Source organism: Rhinatrema bivittatum, chromosome 16 (assembly GCF_901001135.1).
Source record: "Rhinatrema bivittatum chromosome 16, aRhiBiv1.1, whole genome shotgun sequence".
NCBI lineage: Eukaryota > Metazoa > Chordata > Amphibia > Gymnophiona > Rhinatrematidae > Rhinatrema > Rhinatrema bivittatum.
Window position 1 is genome coordinate 3,413,000 of NC_042630.1, and position 17,663 is coordinate 3,430,662.

Sequence of the window (17,663 nt, forward strand, 5' to 3'; positions counted from 1 at the left end):
GCACCTTCTCTTGCCCCTGCATTTCAGTTGCTTTGGGATTGCGTTTTACATAAAGAGCTGCTCCTCCCCCAGTCCTTCCCATACAGCCATATCCCATTCATGCAATTCAATGAACCATGTCCTGGAGGTCCAGAACCGGATCAGCACTCCCATCCCACTTCCTACTTATCCCACCCACCCTCCCCCTGCCACAAATCCCATACCAATTCCTGCCATTCCCTTTGTGTCCCTTCTAAACTTGTTCTCTTTCATGAAACCTTTTTTTTCAGAGGCTTCCTGTACAATCCTTCCCAGTCCCCCCACATTAACAAAGTACACAGGACACAGCCATGCATATGAGAGCAGCTTTATTTTGTCACTTGTCCTGACCACAGTAACTCACACCTCAGTTAGTGGCGATGATGTCCTTGATCCATGTCACATAGTTACAGACTTTGGTATAAACGCCAGGGTAACCCTTCTGGGCACAGCCAATGCCCCAGGAGACGATTCCCTGCAGCTCTCCATTGCTGACAACTGGACCACCCGAGTCACCCTGCAGGGAGTGAGAGAGCAGAGTTCTGAGGTGACTGCTGGAATTAAACATCAGGTCACTGCATGACCTGTGAGTCAGGTCACTGAAGCAACTATGTGCCAAGTCACTGCAAAAAGTGTGAGATCACTACAGGAAACGCGTGAGAGATCACATCAGAACTGTGTGTGAGGTCACTGCAGGAACTGTTAGGTCACCACAAAACCTGGGTCAGATCACAGCTGGAATTAAACATCAGGTCACTGCAAGAAATGAGGGTTTTCTCACTGCGTGACCTGTGAGTCAGGTCACTGAAGCAACTATGTGCAAAGTCACTGCAAAAAGTGTGAGATCACTACAGGAAACGCGTGAGAGATCACATCAGAACTGTGTGTGAGGTCACTGCAGGAACTGTTAGGTCACCACAAAACCTGGGTCAGATCACAGCTGGAATTAAACATCAGGTCACCGCAGGAAATGAGGGTTTTCTCACTGCATGACCTGTGAATCAGGTCACTGAAGCAACTATGTGCCAAGTCACTGCAAAAAGTGTGAGATCACTATAGGAAACGCGTGAGGGATCACATCAGAACTGTGTGTGAGGTCACTGCAGGAACTGTGTTAGGGTCACCACAAAACCTGGGTCAGATCACAGCTGGAATTAAACATCAGGCTACTGGAAGAAATGAGTGTTTTCTCTCTGAGGTCACCACTAAAACGATGAGCTCACTGCAGGAAATGTGAGTGAAGTCAGTGCAAGAAATGTGTGTGCGGTCACTGAAGGAACTGTGTGTGTGAGGTCAGTGCAAGAAATGTGTGTGCGGTCACAACAGTCAACTCTAGTGCATTCCACATTTAGAAATAGAGATTAAAAATGTCTGCGATTTAAAACAGACATTGCCTTCAAAATCTTGTCCTCCTCTGCCAAGTGATTATAAGGTTGGTTCACAGTGCAGAAGGTGGGTGCCCAGCCGTTATCCTCGTAATCTCGCCCTGGGATTATTTACCTGGCAGGAGTCCTTCCCTCCTTCCAGGTAGCCGACACAGACCATGTTTTCCGTGATCTGCCCGGGGTAGGAGTTCTCACAATCCTGGTCTGTGAGGACGGGAGCCACGACGCACTGCAGAAGGTCAGGGTAGTTCACTGCAGAGAGGGGGAAGAGAGAGAGAGAGGGGGAGATAACAAAATGACAGGAAGGCCCTTGTTCAGTCTGTGGATAAAATAATCCCCACTGAGGGGAGGGAAAGGAATGAAATCCTGCAGGGTGGTGAGGGGTGGGTGGAAGAAGCACGTCCAGGGCTGGGGATGCCATTAGGCAAACGGGACAGGCCCAGGGGCGTACTTATTGATTTTATTTACATTCTGCTTTTTGGCACTGTAAAGCGGATTACGTTCGGGTGCCTGTTAGCCGCAGGCCAGAGACGGGAGCCCTGAGCTGGAGCCATTGCCAATAGGTAAGTTAGGGGAAGGGGCTGCACGAACAGAGGTTCACCAAGGCGCCAAACACTCCTGCGCTGGCCCTGGTGCATCATTTTTTCTGATGAGACGAAGCAGGAAACTGCAGCTGCAGTCCTTCAAGGTGGCAGCAAGGTGGTGGCAGCGCTGCAGAGAGGAGAGGCTGCAGCGCAGAGAAAACCTGTTGCACTTACAGGGTGGGAGGTGCCCTCCAGGCCCCCCGCCCAGATTCCTGTCTGCAGCCTGCGTAACACAGGGGCTCCAACCAGGCGCACCTACACGTGCCTTAGGGGATATTTTGGCTCTGCAGCTCCAGCTCTTACGGGATATGGACTAGCGTTGCCAGCTGTCTCCAGATGTTCAGGACAGGTTTACCCCATTGCATGCAGGGACGTTTAGTTCTGAATTCTGTAGGTATGTGGTGAAACCAGGACTGGATCAACCTGCTCTGAAAACCTGGAGCCAGTTGCCAACTCTACTATGAAGGGGGGGGTAACCCGCCCTGCCTCTGTTTTTTATATCCCCCTCCCCCACAACTTAGCTTAGCCATTGCAGTGATGGTCCTAATGTGCAGCCTGAGTCTCGCCATCGAGCCATGACTGGGACTCCTCACCCCACCAGGGGCTGTGGTCACTGCCTTCACAAAATCCCCAGCCCCAGACGACCCAGGAAGCAGAATCCACACCCAGGAATCAAACCCAGGTCAGGAGAAAGTCAGAGGCCGGTAACCATTGTGATCTCCAGGGATGACAGAGGGGCCCCACTGCTCTGCCTGTTACATTCATGCAAACCTGAATGCACTAATGGGGCCCCTTTGTGACCCTCTGCAGCTCCGTTTCCCCTTCTGCACATTTGATAGGTGCTGGGGGGGGGGGGGGGTGGCTCTTTCCATTCCTCCCTGCCCCCAGCTGGAGATACTCACCACCATTGCCGAGGGTGTTGCCCCAGCCGGAGATGAGGGTCTCAGCCCCAGGGACTGGACAGTTGCTGGGCAGGGGTACGGTCTGAACCTGAGGCCCCAGCACGGCCGGGGTGGAGAGTTTGATCAGCATGATGTCATTGTCCAGGAGCCAGGAGTTGTATTTGGGGTGCTTGAGCACCAGCGCAGAGTTGATAAACTGCTCTGTGCCTTCCAAGGTTTCGATGTCGATTTCCCCAAGTCGTACCTGGATATCCCTGGAACGAGAATGGACAGGGAATTAGCACTGCAGGAGGACGTCTGGCTCTTGTCGAGGAACTCTTCTCACATACGGAATCTCTACTACTGACGCCTCTAACATCCAGATCTTGTCAGGGAGCCTTCGTGCATGGAATCTCTCTTCGCTCCCACCCTCATCTGACTCTCACCCAGGAGGCATCACACTTCTCTCTGCTTGCCTTTTATCCAGCTCTCATCAGGAAGTCAATAATATTTTGTGCTTCCTATTATGTGCCACGGCACCCTCTGGTGATTTCTAGTGCAAAGAGCAGCCACTAGGTGTCACTGTACAATCAGTGTGCTTTTCCCCCTCCACCAGAGGCCACAGCACTACCTGAGCACTACCTGACCTACACCCACAGGAGCAGGAACCTGAGCTGGGAGTGGAACCTGCAACTCCTGCTCGTTACCAGAGACCAGGAATGGGAGCTGGCAACAGCTGAGGAGAAATGAAACGCCCCTTCCTGGTGAATTGCATTGAGGGGCCTGCAAGCAAGGCCTTCAGGCACCCACAGATGTGAAAAATCACTTTCTGTGGAATGCAGCATGGGGTCTCGATGACCAGAGAAGACAAGAATGAAAACTTACCGTTTGTAGCAGTGAGCAGCGGACACCACCCAGAGATTGTTGATGAGGGATCCCCCGCAGAAATGGTAACCAGCGTTCAGGGAGACCTGGTAGGGAACTGAGCAGGGGTAACCTCCCACGATCTTGTCATCATCCTCCAGAGGGAAAGCAACTGCAAAACAAGACGTGAGATCGATGCAGGTTGTAATGAGATATCTGGAGTCTCCACTGCTATTCTGAGCCCCTGAGCTCTCTGCATTTCCCCTGAGTCTCCTGTGGTATTTTCATTCCATGGGTATGTTCATTCAGAATACCAAATCCCTTTCTAGCAGAGGTTTTGGGATGGGAATTGGAAGCAGATAGGGACTGAGTAAGAGACAGTGACAGAGAGAAGGAGACAAAGGTCAGGTGCAGAAGTAAAAGTGACTTACCAGCAGCTCCCAAAACAGCGAAAAGCAGCAGAACCTTCATGTTCCTGGTCAGAAGACAGTGGAATTGGTGAAACCAATTCATAATATTTATACTCTCCAGAGGGACTAATCACCTAGCCCAGATGGCTTTCTTCTCATAGCATTACATGATAAACCCCATTATCCACCTTTATCAGGAAAATGTCCTTAAACGTCCCAGCAATAAAATTATTCATTAACTACATCAGGCCAGAGGATCTTCAAGAAATGTTGTCTATGGAACTGATGGTAAGACCATATACTCCAGCAAAAAGCAGAGCATGCAGGGGCTGGAAATACCAGGGGAGACTCCAGCAAAATGCAGAGAGTGCAGGGATGAAAATACCAGGGAGACTCCAGCAAAATGCAGAAAGTGCAGGGATGAAAATACCAGAGGAGACTCCAGCAAAATGCAGAGAGCGCAGGGGCTGGAAATACTAGGGGAGACTCCAGCAAAATGCAGAGAGCGCAGGGGCTGGAAATACCAGGGGAGACTCCAGCAAAATGCAGAGAGTGCAGGGATGAAAATACCAGGGGAGACTCCAGCAAAATGCAGAAAGTGCAGGGATGAAAATACCAGAGGAGACTCCAGCAAAATGCAGAGAGCGCAGGGGCTGGAAATACTAGGGGAGACTCCAGCAAAATGCAGAGAGCGCAGGGGCTGAAAATACCAGGGGAGACTCCAGCAAAATGCAGAGAGAGCAGGGGCTGAAAATACTAGGGGAGACTCCAGCAAAATGCAGAGAGCGCAGGGATGAAAATACCAGAGGAGACTCCAGCAAAATGCAGAGAGCGCAGGGGCTGAGAATACCAGGGGAGACTCCAGCAAAATGCAGAGAGTGCAGGGATGAAAATACCAGGGGAGACTCCAGCAAAATGCAGAGAGCGCAGGGGCTGAAAATACCAGGGGAGACTCCAGCTAAATGCAGAGAGCGCAGGGATGAAAATACCAGAGGAGACTCCAGCAAAAAGCAGAGCATGCAGGGGCTGGAAATACCAGGGGAGACTCCAGCAAAAAGCAGAGCATGCAGGGGCTGGAAATACCAGGGGAGACTCCAGCAAAAAGCAGAGCATGCAGGGGCTGGAAATACCAGGGGAGACTCCAGCAAAAAGCAGAGCATGCAGGGGCTGGAAATACCAGGGGAGACTCCAGCAAAATGCAGAGAGTGCAGGGATGAAAATACCAGGGGAGACTCCAGCAAAATGCAGAGAGTGCAGGGATGAAAATACCAGAGGAGACTCCAGCAAAATGCAGAGAGCGCAGGGGCTGGAAATACTAGGGGAGACTCCAGCAAAATGCAGAGAGCGCATTGGCTGAAAATACCAGGGGAGACTCCAGCAAAAAGCAGAGAGCGCAGGGGCTGAAAATACCAGAGGAGACTCCAGCAAAATGCAGAGAGCGCAGGGGCTGAAAATACCAGGGGAGACTCCAGCAAAATGCAGAGAGCGCAGGGGCTGAAAATACCAGGGGAGACTCCAGCTAAATGCAGAGAGCGCAGGGATGAAAATACCAGAGGAGACTCCAGCAAAAAGCAGAGCATGCAGGGGCTGGAAATACCAGGGGAGACTCCAGCAAAAAGCAGAGCATGCAGGGGCTGGAAATACCAGGGGAGACTCCAGCAAAAAGCAGAGCATGCAGGGGCTGGAAATACCAGGGGAGACTCCAGCAAAAAGCAGAGCATGCAGGGGCTGGAAATACCAGGGGAGACTCCAGCAAAATGCAGAGAGTGCAGGGATGAAAATACCAGGGGAGACTCCAGCAAAATGCAGAGAGTGCAGGGATGAAAATACCAGAGGAGACTCCAGCAAAATGCAGAGAGCGCAGGGGCTGGAAATACTAGGGGAGACTCCAGCAAAATGCAGAGAGCGCATTGGCTGAAAATACCAGGGGAGACTCCAGCAAAAAGCAGAGAGCGCAGGGGCTGAAAATACCAGAGGAGACTCCAGCAAAATGCAGAGAGCGCAGGGGCTGAAAATACCAGGGGAGACTCCAGCAAAATGCAGAGAGCGCAGGGGCTGAAAATACCAGGGGAGACTCCAGCAAAATGCAGAGAGCGCAGGGATGAAAATACCAGAGGAGACTCCAGCAAAATGCAGAGAGCGCAGGGGCTGAAAATACCAGGGGAGACTCCAGCAAAATGCAGAGAGTGCAGGGATGAAAATACCAGGGGAGACTCCAGCAAAATGCAGAGAGCGCAGGGGCTGAAAATACCAGAGGAGACTCCAGCAAAATGCAGAGAATGTAGGGGCTGAAAATACCAGAAGAGACTCCAGCAAAATGCAGAGAGTGCAGGGGCTGAAAATACCAGAAGAGACTCCAGCAAAATGCAGAGAGCGCAGGGGCTGAGAATACCAGGGGAGACTCCAGCAAAATGCAGAGAGCGCAGGGATGAAAATACCAGAGGAGACTCCAGCAAAATGCAGAGAGCACAGGGGCTGAAAATACCAGAAGAGACTCCAGCAAAATGCAGAGAGCGCAGGGGCTGAGAATACCAGGGGAGGCTCCAGCAAATTGCAGTCTATATACAAGAATATCTTTTAGCTTTTAGAGTGCTGCACAAATTGAGAGTACTTTATATGAAAATCTACTAATTCCAATGTGCAGAGAGATAGTGGACAGTTTCTATCTGAAGAGCTTACGTTCCAGGTGGAACACATGATTATAAAATAAGACAATGGCTTATGATGGGGGGGTCAGAGCTGGGAGTCCCGCAGAAGTGAGGAGAGTGAAGGATGCAGCAGAGGCGGAATTGGGGGGACAGCCAGGCAAAATGAGTGATTGTCAAAATGAAGGGCACCTGCGCTGTGAACACCCCTCCTGACTCAAGATCTGTCCCCCAGCTGAGAGCTCGTGTGACATTATTTGGAAAAACTCCTGTTGCTGCTATAGTCGCTCCCACTGGCCCTGGGTGGCTACAATCTACAGACCTTGGACACCTTGCCTTATCGGTTTGTGAACTGATGGCCAAGCTGTGCCAGGGCCAGCACAGTCACCCGACCAATAATACTTTGTGTTTCACACAGCAGAGTACTGCAGGGAGGAATAAGCTTCCGAAGCTCAAGCTGTGGTCATGCGCTGGGGGAGGATGGGTCGCACCCGTTAATGGGGACGTCATCCTAAGACGGGGAACGTCTCCGTTATCTCAAGTGCGTTCTGCAAGGGAGAACTTCCTTCTCCTCAGGTCTGAGGAGTTCACTTCAGGCTCTGGATTATTTTTATTTTTCCCTCTGGTAACCAAGCACCTACAGTTTCTCAGTAAAACGCCAGGGAGAGGGGAAACAGTTATTTGTTTTAACCCAAGACATAATTTAATTTGTGTAATTTACACTGGAAAAGTTGTTTCTTCATCAACCATGAAAAATAGTGAAACAAATATTCATTCTACAAATGCAAATGGTAATTTTTTTACAATCATCTTCCTGATATTTCTCAAGACTCAGACTTTTTTTCCTGAAGTTCTCTTCTCTAGGCGTAGCCCTCTGGCACCACTGCTTTTAGGAGCTCTCTACCCAGCTCTCATGACATACCCAGCCAGTCAGGTTTTCAGGATATGTCCACAATGAACATACACCACCCTCATTGTATGCAAATCTGTCTCATGTATATTCATTGTGGATATCCTAAGAACCTGACTGCTTTACTCTTTCCAAAACGTGAGTCCTGCTAGGCAGTCATGTTTTCACTGGCTCCTGGCCTATAGCCAGCCTGCTGGTAATACAGGCCTGCCATCGCCTCTGGGGTTTTGGCACGATGAGGAACCCTGAGGCTGACGGTTTTATACAGCTCTTCTCCAGCCACTGAGCATGCGTATTGCCCTTAAGCATGGCTGCTGTAAAGGAACAGAATCCAACTGAGCAGGCTCTATGCCCTTCTCTTCCAAAGCTTCTTGAAGTCCCCCGGGGCTCACATTACCACTCTTTTACTAGACTGTAGATTCCCCAGGTGCATAGAGAGAGTACAGAGGAAGGTAGGAAACCTCGATTATGTGATCTGTGAGTGGCAGTTTCCTTCTGTTCCTTTGGGTTTCCAGCTCAATCAGAACCAGCCTGGGCTCTGGCACCAGGAGCCTTCAGTTGCAACTACCTGGGGATTTTTTATCCCTGTTTGAGATCTCCCTCCAAAATGCCTTCACCCAATCATTACAATGGCAGTCCTGGGTCAGGGGCCATGCACCAGCGGTCACCTCCAGGCCCTGCCACCATGGTCCCTAAATCTGGCCACTAGATATCATCTTCACATGACAATTAGGACTGTGAGCATCCCCCATTCGTCCAAGAATACCCTACGCTAATCCCAAAATGCAGGGATGTGCCCCCCGTTAGTGGCCCTTCAGAGGTGGGAGGTCACTGTGCAGGATTTATCGGGATCCAGTCCAACGAGTAGGATGGCATCTTCTCTACCTTCTCTGTGCCTGTAACATTTCTCCTGCACACTCTTTACAGGACCAGCGTTTTCCCTGCCATTAGATCTGCAATGTTAGAACAAATCTAGCAAGGCTCATATTTCCTCCATGCAAACAACAGTGCAATTCTCTAAGCTTTAGGTGCCTAACTCGTTAACGTTTTAGACATCTGCCTCCACAGGTCCATAGAAACGAGCACCCTCATAATGGGATGCTCAAGTCAGGGTGACCACCTCCAGTTTTGCATTTCGGACATACGGCTGAATATGAATACGCTGCTTTCTGCAGGAATGATTCAGGGTTCATCCATTTCAAGGATTAGATTTATCCCTGTTTCTCTGACATAATTTGATCCTGGATACATATGAAGGGCTATATGATCAGTAGTTTATACTGATGATCTCCTGAAGTCCCTTCCAGCCCCATCTTTCTCTGGCACAGAACATCCTGAGCTCCTTCCAGTTCTCTCTTTCACTAACTCTAGATGATCACCTGAGATCCTGTCCATTCCTCTCATTGCCTGACTCTAGATGATCTTCTGAAACCCATTCTTACCTTATCTTTCTGTGATTCTAACTGAGCTCCTGAGGTCCCTTCAGGATCAATCTTTCTGTGACACTAGAAAACCTCCTCTGAATATAGATAAACCCCTGAGATCCCTTCTACCCTATCTGTCTGTGATTCTTGGGTAGTTTCTGTTTGAAGATTAGCTGGCATATAGGAAGCACGCCGAGAGTGACCATGAACCTTGCAGCTGCTATTTTACTGCCTAACGCCTTCCCTCTACCCCAACCAAAGAACACCACTTTTTAACCCGGATGAAAGCACACAGACTGTGGAAGCCCATGCATACGTTTAGCTTGATCTAGGAAGGCAATATTCAGATAGGACAATGTACCCGGTAAATCACTACATGACCACTTGAGGTTCCTTCTGGCCCCATCTTCCAAAGACTCTAGATAACCTCCTAAAATCCCTCCCAGATCTAATTTTCCCTCTTTCCATAACTCAAGATGACCTCCTGAAGTCTGTTCTAGCCCTATATTTCTATAATTGTAGATTTACTGAGCTACCACTCAGGAAAAGATCTGTCATAGTGGATAACACATTGAAATCGTCAGCTCAGTGTGCTGCGGCAGTCAAAAAAGCAAACAGAATGTTAGGAATTATTAGAAAGGGAATGGTGAATAAAATGGAAAATGTCATAATGCCTGTGTATCGCTCCATGGTGAGACCGCACCTTGAATACTGTGTACAATTCTGGTCGCCTCATCTCAAAAAAGATATAATTGTGATGGAGAAGGTACAGAGAAGGGCGACCAAAATGATAAGGGGATGGAACAGCTCCCCTATGAGGAAAGGCTGAAGAGGTTAGGACTTTTCAGCTTGGAGAAGAGATGGCTGAGGGGGGGATATGATAGAGGTGTTTAAGATCATGAGAGGTCTAGAACGAGTAGATGTGAATCGGTTATTTTCATTTTCGGATAATAGAAGGACTAGGGGGTTCTCCATGAAGTCAGCAAGTAGCACGTTTAAGACTAATCGGAGAAAATTCTTTTTCACTCAACGCACAATAAAGCTCTGGAATTTGTTGCCAGAGGATGTGGTTAGTGCAGTTAGTGTAGCTGGGTTCAAAAAAGGTTTGGATAAGTTCTTGGAGGAGAAGTCCATTAACGGCTATTAATCAATATACTTAGGGAATAGTCACTGCTATTAATTGCATCAGTAGCATGGGATCTTCTTAGTGTTTGGGTAATTGCCAGGTACTTGTGACTTAGATTGGCCACTGTTGGAAACAGGATGCTGGGCTTGATGGATCCTTGGTCTGATCCAGTATGGCAAGTTCTTATGTTCTTAAGGTTCTTTCTACTCTCTTTTTCTCTTACTCTAAATTACCTTCTGAGGTCCTTTCCAGCCCCATCTTTCTGTGACTTGAGATGACCTCAAGTCTTTTCTGGCCTGCTCTTCCTAGGACTGGAAAACCTCCTGAAATTCTTTCCTGTCCCATCCTTCTCTGATTTTAGATGATATCCTGAGATGCGTTCCACCCTTATCTCTTTCTGTGATTCTTGATGTCCTATAAAGTCCATTCCAGTTCTATCATTCTCTAATACTAGAAGACCTTGTTCAACTCTTCCAGCTTTTTCTTCCTCCAGAAGACCTCCCTGAGTTCATTTCCAGCCCCATCCTTCTCTCATTTTAGCTACCTTTAGGAGTCCCTTACAGCTTTATGTTTCTCTGACTCTAGATGAACTTGTGAGGGCTATGCAGCCCATGTTTGACTCTTTCTAGATGACTTCCTGAAGTCTTTTCCTACCCCATTTTTCTCTTATTCTATCATTAAGAGTCTGTGATTGGAGCTTGGCCTTTTATAGAAGTCTATGACAATCACTGCAAATTTATTGCATAATTTTACCTCTCAGATGTTGACCCACATGCAGCAACACAGTAAGACAAATAACCAGAGACAGAGAGTTAAATTGAAAGTGATTTATTTATCTTTATAAATGGTTCAATGCAGGCCACAGGCTGAATTCTGCCCTTGTTCTGGTCTCAGTTGCTAGCGATGGTGTTCTGGATCCAGGAGACGTAATTGCACACCTTGGTGTACACCCCCGGGTAGTTTCTCTGAGCACAGCCAATACCCCAGGATACAACTCCCTGAAGCTGTCCATTACAGACAACGGGGCCACCAGAGTCACCCTGAAAGAAAGCCAAGAATTACCAGTCACATCCATGCCACGCAGACCAAAGAATTGCTACCTCCCTGTACCTCAGTCCTAATCCCCGACTCTGTCACTGACTCTCTGTATGAGACCCTGGAATGAGTCACTTTGACTCCCTGTGCCTCAGCTCTAATCCCCGGCTCTGACTCTCTGTGTGTAACCTCAGGGTGTCATTTTATCTCCCTGTGCCTCAGGGTGCTAATCCCCACTCTGAGATTGACTCGAGAGTCCTTTTATCCTCCTGTACCTCAGTGCTACTCCCAGGTCTGTCACTGACTCTGTGCATGATGTGCGCAATCTTTTTATCTCCCTGTAGCTCAGTTCTAATCCTGGCCCTGTGCTTCATACCCTACATGTGACCTAGGAGAGTCCTTTATCTCCCTGCGTTTCAGTTCTAATCCCGGCTCTGCCTCCTGCTCTCTGCACGTGACCCTTGAGTGTCCCTTTATCCCCCTGTGCTTCAGTTCTAATCCCGGCTCTGCCTCCTGCTCTCTGTACGTGACCCTTAGGTGTCCCTTTATCCCCCTGTGCTTCAGTTCTAATCCCGGCTCTGCCTCCTGCTCTCTGCACGTGACCCTTGAGTGTCCCTTTATCCCCCTGTGCTTCAGTTCTAATCCCGGCTCTGCCATCTGCTCTCTGTACGTGACCCTTAGGTGTCCCTTTATCCCCCTGTGCTTCAGTTCTAATCCCGGCTCTGCCTCCTGCTCTCTGCACGTGACCCTTGGGTGTCCCTTTATCTCCCTGCGTTTCAGTTCTAATCCCGGCTCTGCCTCCTGCTCTCTGTACGTGACCCTTAGGTGTCCCTTTATCCCCCTGTGCTTCAGTTCTAATCCCGGCTCTGCCTCCTGCTCTCTGCACGTGAGCCTTGGGTGTCCCTTTATCTCCCTGCATTTCAGTTCTAATCCTGGCTCTGCCTCCTGTTCTCTGCACGTGACCCTTGGGTGTTCCTTTATCCCCCTGTGCTTCAGTTCTAATCCCGGCTCTGCCTCCTGCTCTCTGTACGTGACCCTTGGGTGTCCCTTTATCTCCCTGCGCTTCAGTTCTAATCCCGGCTCTGTCTCCTGCTCTCTGCACGTGACCCTTGGGTGTCCCTTTATCTCTCTGCGTTTCAGTTCTAATCCCGGCTCTGCCTCCTGCTCTCTGCACGTGAGCCTTGGATGTCCCTTTATCTCCCTGCATTTCAGTTCTAATCCCGGCTCTGCCTCCTGCTCTCTGCAGGTGACCCTTGGGTGTCCCTTTATCTCCCTGCGTTTCAGTTCTAATCCCAGCTCTGCCTCCTGCTCTCTGCACGTGACCCTTAGGTGTCCCGTTACCTGGCAGGAGTCCTTTCCTCCCTCCAGGAAGCCTGCACAGAACATGTTGGTAGTGATCTGACCCGGGTAGCTGTTACTGCACTGGGAGCTGGTCAGGATGGGAGCGTTCAGACACTGCAGAAGGTTCGGGTAGTTGGCTGTGGAGAGAAGACAGAGGAAACTATTAATCTTTCTGTAAGGAGACCTGTTCTATCCTCAGGCTGGGATCAGTTGTGTTCAGAGTTAAAGGAGACCTGCCCTTTCTTGGTGATTTTTACTTGGAGGTAGCGTGCACAGCAGAATCGTTTTATTTGTTTCTGTGCACGTAGCTATCGTGGCCACACCAGTGTGGCAAAAAGTTAACATGCAGACAGTAAAATGTTGTGCACCCTATTAAGTAGTGTTTTACTGTGCATGTTTTAAGTTTTTCTTGCATAAGGCCCCTTAATGACCTCTGAAAATTCACTTCATTTTTTGTGCATTTAAGTTTAGAGATCTGAGGGTCAGCTGGAGGGGGCAATGAGAGTTGATATTCGGCCTGAGGCTGAGCAGTCGAGATATCTGGCTAGATTTGTGTCAGCTATCTTAGCTATCAATTTCAGCCGGTTTGTAATGTGGCTCCTCACGTGTGGCTGACTAGACCTGTCCAGATGATTCTGCGAATTAGCAGTATCCGGCTGAATTTCCCCACTGCCCACAAATCAAGGAGCCAAAATCTGGCAACTAGATATAGGCAGACAATAGTGGTGGGAGGGAATATTCTCCCCGTCCCCGCCTGGATCCCGCTGCCTAACTCCAGTTAGATGGCCTGATCACTTTGAATATCAGCCCTATAGCTTTGGACGTGCACATCCATTTTCTCTAACGTGGCCCTTCCTGTCCAGTGAAATTTACTAACAGTGGAGTCGATGAGAGCTCCTGTCTAGAGATTTATGGTTTTTTTCAGGCACTTGGTGATCAGCTGTGCAGACTACAGTGACAGAAACACAGGGGGACTTTCAGTGGACTCCGTGTTTGATCTTTCCTCCTGTGGCTGCAGCCACCGAAGCCCACGGGGGGGCTTGTCAAAACAAGAAATCTGAGGTTGTGGAGCTCACGTTACGGTATCCGTGTCTCAATGGCTTTCAGAGCCTGGACTAGAACATTTATGACTTGTAATCATAAATTCTGAGGGACAAGAAACAGAGAAAAGTTATTCTGAGGTTGAAAGATTAAAAACGTTGGATTAACAGAAGCTCACATTGGGGAATTAGATTCTTGGGTATAGAGATATAACCTGGATAATGGGATTTCTTTGGATAAAATGTTATTTATGGGATCTTATATCTTGAAGTACCCAGGATGGGAGATAAACAAAGAGGTGGACACAAAAATCTGACTTGCATAAGGAGCAATATCCTACAGGTAGTCAAGCTGCTGTGGATGGCAGCTGGGATATGTCCTTAGGAGAGAGGACAAGAATTAATAGGCAGACTGGATGAGCCTTATCTATCGTCATTACTATGTTACTTTAGCTGGAATTAGTGCGCCTGGTGTATTATTTGTATGGTTTTATTTATTTTATGCTTTTAATGTTTGTTTACTTGTATGTGTGAATGGTTTTTATTTGTAAACTGCTTAGAAACTTTGATAGGCAGTATAAAAATATTTGAAATAAATAAAGGAGACCTGCCCTTCCCTAAGGTGGGAGTCTGGGGGTATGCTGAAGGAGACCTGCCAGTCAATCGTTGTCTAATAAGGGGTCCCTGTCCCTGAGAGCAGCCCTGCCGGTACTCACTGCCACTGCTGAGGGTATTGCCCCAGCCGGAGATGAGACACTGGGTGCCAGCGGCAGCACAGCTGGAGGGCAGGGCCACGGGCTGGACCTGGCTGTTGAGGGTGGCAGCGCGGGAGAGCTTGATCAGCATGATGTCGTTGTCCAGAGTACGGGAGCTGTAACTGGGGTGTCGGATGACTTTAGCTGAATCGATAAACTGCTCCGTGCCCTCTGACGCCGCGATATTGTGTTCCCCGAGACGCACATTGATACGGCTGCAAGGGAGAGAGACGGGAGACGTGGGGTTCATGCAGCGATACTTACAATCACCTCTTATTACACCCCTATGGATATACAGCCACTGGATGGAGGGAGACCTCCCTATAAAAGCCCCATGGATATACAGGCAATTTGGAGCTCAGAGACAGGATATTGGGGGAGAGACTTACGACTGGTAGCAGTGAGCGGCAGAGATGACCCACAGGTTGTTAATGAGGGAGCCCCCGCAGAAATGGTATCCCGCGTTCAGAGAAACCTGGTAAGGCAGAGCATTACGACCGCAGGTGTATCCCCCGACGATCTTATCATCATCATCTTCAATGGGGAAAGCCACTGCAAGAGACAGAGAGAAACATACAGAGAGAGAGAATACTAGAGGAGACTCCAGGAAAATGCACAAAATACAATATAGAAGAGATGCAAGCAAAATGCACAGAGTTAAGGGACTGAAAATACCAGGGGAGACTCCAGGAAAATGCACAGAGTTCAAGGGCTGAAAATATAGAAGAGATGCAAGCAAAATGCAGAGAGCGCAGAGGCTGAAAATACCAGGGGAGACTCCAGGAAAATGCACAGAGTTCAAGGGCTGAAAATATAGAAGAGATGCAAGCAAAATGCAGAGAGAGCAGAGGCTGAAAATACCAGGGGAGACTCCAGGAAAATGCAGAGAGCGCAGGGGCTGAAAATACCAATAGAGGCTGCAGTAACTTTCTATATCTCAGGAAGAAGGTAGTTTGAAGCTGATTTCCAGCTTGGGACTCACCGGCGGCTCCCAGGAAGGCTGCGAGCAGAAGGAACTTCATGATTCTTTCTCTGGACTCGGTCGCGCTGTGTCCCTCTGTGCAGAAGCCCTCTGATATATACTCTTCTGACCAGCCTTATCGGCGCCATTCAAGGATCCGCTATTTTGGACCGTGAGAAAATTTCCGATAGGTGAAACGAGGAATCAAGGCTGCGTCTTATCGTCTTGCAGCAAAACAGGAGCAGAACCAGGTGTCCCACCAGACCCGCATTTGCCACTATAAGGCACCAAAATATTCCTTTTTATCATCTTTATTCCATTAATAAATGTGTCTTGCTGTGAAGCTCACTTATTGGGTTAGGTTAGGGGCTGTTTCCCTGAATCCTGCAGAACCCGGAGCGAACCTTGGAGAGCTGGGTCACAGATGGAGGGGGATGGAAGATGATATCTGCTGGCAACAGATCTCTGTCTTGCTCCTGCATATTTTTTTCTATTCTGGAGCTTGATATCCCACATAAAACAGTCTGGGAACTGTGGCCTAATCCTTAAATGTATCCCTTTGGGGCCAAATGTTTTGATATATTTTCTGTGCAATGTATTTTTCCTCTCCTGAAGTTGCCTGCTGCTCTTTCAGACCTGGGCCATTAGAGACTGGAGGCCGAGGATTTTGCTGATGATTTAGCACTGATAACTGGGACTGGGAGAAGTGAATTTTCAGATCTCGGAGGGGCTGAGTTTGCGGCCTTCCTTGCTCGCGGGATTCTGCAGCTGCATTTGTGCATTTATGAGGTTTTGTTTCACAAGTCACAAAGATAATAAGTGATGAAAGCTTGCCCTCATCTGGAGGGTTCATCACCTAAGAATTAAACACAGAGAAAGAAAGCAATAAAAACCCCACCAGTGCAGAAGGAATCCTATAGGAGTTAAAATTAAGAAACCAGTTACTTTCAGATTATTATTTAATACCTTAAGCATATCACAGAGTTTATAAGGTTTAAGGTGCCTCTCGCTGGACTGAGTGTGTCAGAGGGTGCTTCTGCCCTGTTCATCATCAGAGAGTCCCTCCTCACACCTCCCTGTGCAGGCTTCACACAGATTCACATAAAGCATCGATTCCAGGAGGGTTTGTACCAACCTGAAGTGTGTGCAGGCGTAATCTACGCTGAACAAATGGAATATAAATCGAATGAATGAATAAATGAATATAAAACTATTCTAAAACATTGAGAACGTAAGAAATTAAATATCGTACAACCGGAAAGGGAGGAAAGAGCCAAGAAACAGGAGGGGAGTTAATGTGAAGACGTCAGTGATGAGGGGCTTGCAGAGATGCTGATGCCTGGCCCCAGAGTTGGGCTTTGGGATGGGCGAGCTGGTGCCATGAGCCGAGGGGGCGCCGTGGGCATTGCCAGCACCACCCATCCTGCTGGGGGGGGGAGGGGGAGATTTTTGCCATTTGCCCTGGAGCCGGCCCACCTGCCCCTCCCCCAGTGTGTAGCACTATTGGGTAGTGTTACGCACCTCTCCCGAAGGAGAGAGAATAAGTCACTTCCTAGATGGGAGCTCTCCCTGCTTTTTTTGTGCGGGGGAGGGGGGAAGGTTTTATATGTATATTGATCTACCTATAGATTATAGTTCTATCTATATCTACAACGTGATGATTTAGGTCCGTGCCCTTGACAGAAGGGGTTACAGAGGCAAGACTTAGGATCATTTCAGCAGAGCCAGGTGCAGGATACCTGAGTCACATCTGCTCCTGCCTCGCACCTTTCAAGCACTTCACTTTCCCATCGTCGCTTGCAAGAGGAAGCTGCAGAGGGGCCGCATGGAGCAAGCCACATCCCCTGCTGTAGCACCTGCGACTTCCTCCGCTCCCCCCACTCACCGCATCTCCCCAGCACTGCACGGACACAGGAGCAGCTCAGAGACGTTCTTACAGGCACCCCCTCCCCCTTCTTGTATGAGGCTGTAACGCCGTGGGGACTGGGGGCCACGGTGATTCACTCCAAGGGAATCGCTTTACAAAAACCTTTCCACCCTCTGACTGTCGGCATCGTGATGATATTAAGTCGGAGGAACCACAGAAAGCAGTAATCTGAAAACAAATGTAAAAAATTGTCTGGACAGCTATCAGGTTAGGAAAACAGATGCTCAATTTACGAGCGTCCATTTTCCTAACCCGCGGCCGCGCACGAGTTAAGAAACCGATGCTCGTAAAATTCAGCGTCCGCTTTCCTAACCCGCGGCCGCGCATGAGTTAAGAAACCGATGCTCGTAAAATTCA

The 17,663-nt window shown here is 48.9% G+C and overlaps 1 protein-coding gene across 1 annotated transcript; it reads right to left on the reverse strand.

Annotated features, from left to right (window-relative positions):
• Positions 1–385: 385 nt before the first annotated feature.
• On the reverse strand, positions 386–15,500 carry LOC115078393 (transmembrane protease serine 9-like). The gene is made up of 10 exons (XM_029581301.1): positions 15,401–15,500; positions 14,808–14,970; positions 14,380–14,633; positions 12,624–12,760; positions 11,140–11,287; positions 4,164–4,268; positions 3,754–3,904; positions 2,890–3,143; positions 1,519–1,655; positions 386–535 (listed from the first exon to the last, which is right to left on the reverse strand). The coding sequence occupies exons 1-10, from the start codon at positions 15,438–15,440 to the stop codon at positions 386–388; spliced, it is 1,539 nt and encodes a 512-aa protein (XP_029437161.1). The 5' UTR covers positions 15,441–15,500.
• Positions 15,501–17,663: the final 2,163 nt, after the last annotated feature.

Coding starts and splice junctions, on each gene's coding strand:
- LOC115078393 (XM_029581301.1), bottom strand. CDS start 15,440: ATGAAGTTCCTTCTGCTCGCAGCCTTCCTGGGAGCCGCCG. Junction 3,905..4,163: donor CGCTGTTTTGGGAGCTGCTG/GTAAGTCACTTT, acceptor CTTGTTTTGCAG/TTGCTTTCCCTCTGGAGGAT. Junction 1,656..2,889: donor CAACACCCTCGGCAATGGTG/GTGAGTATCTCC, acceptor CCCTCTCTGCAG/TGAACTACCCTGACCTTCTG.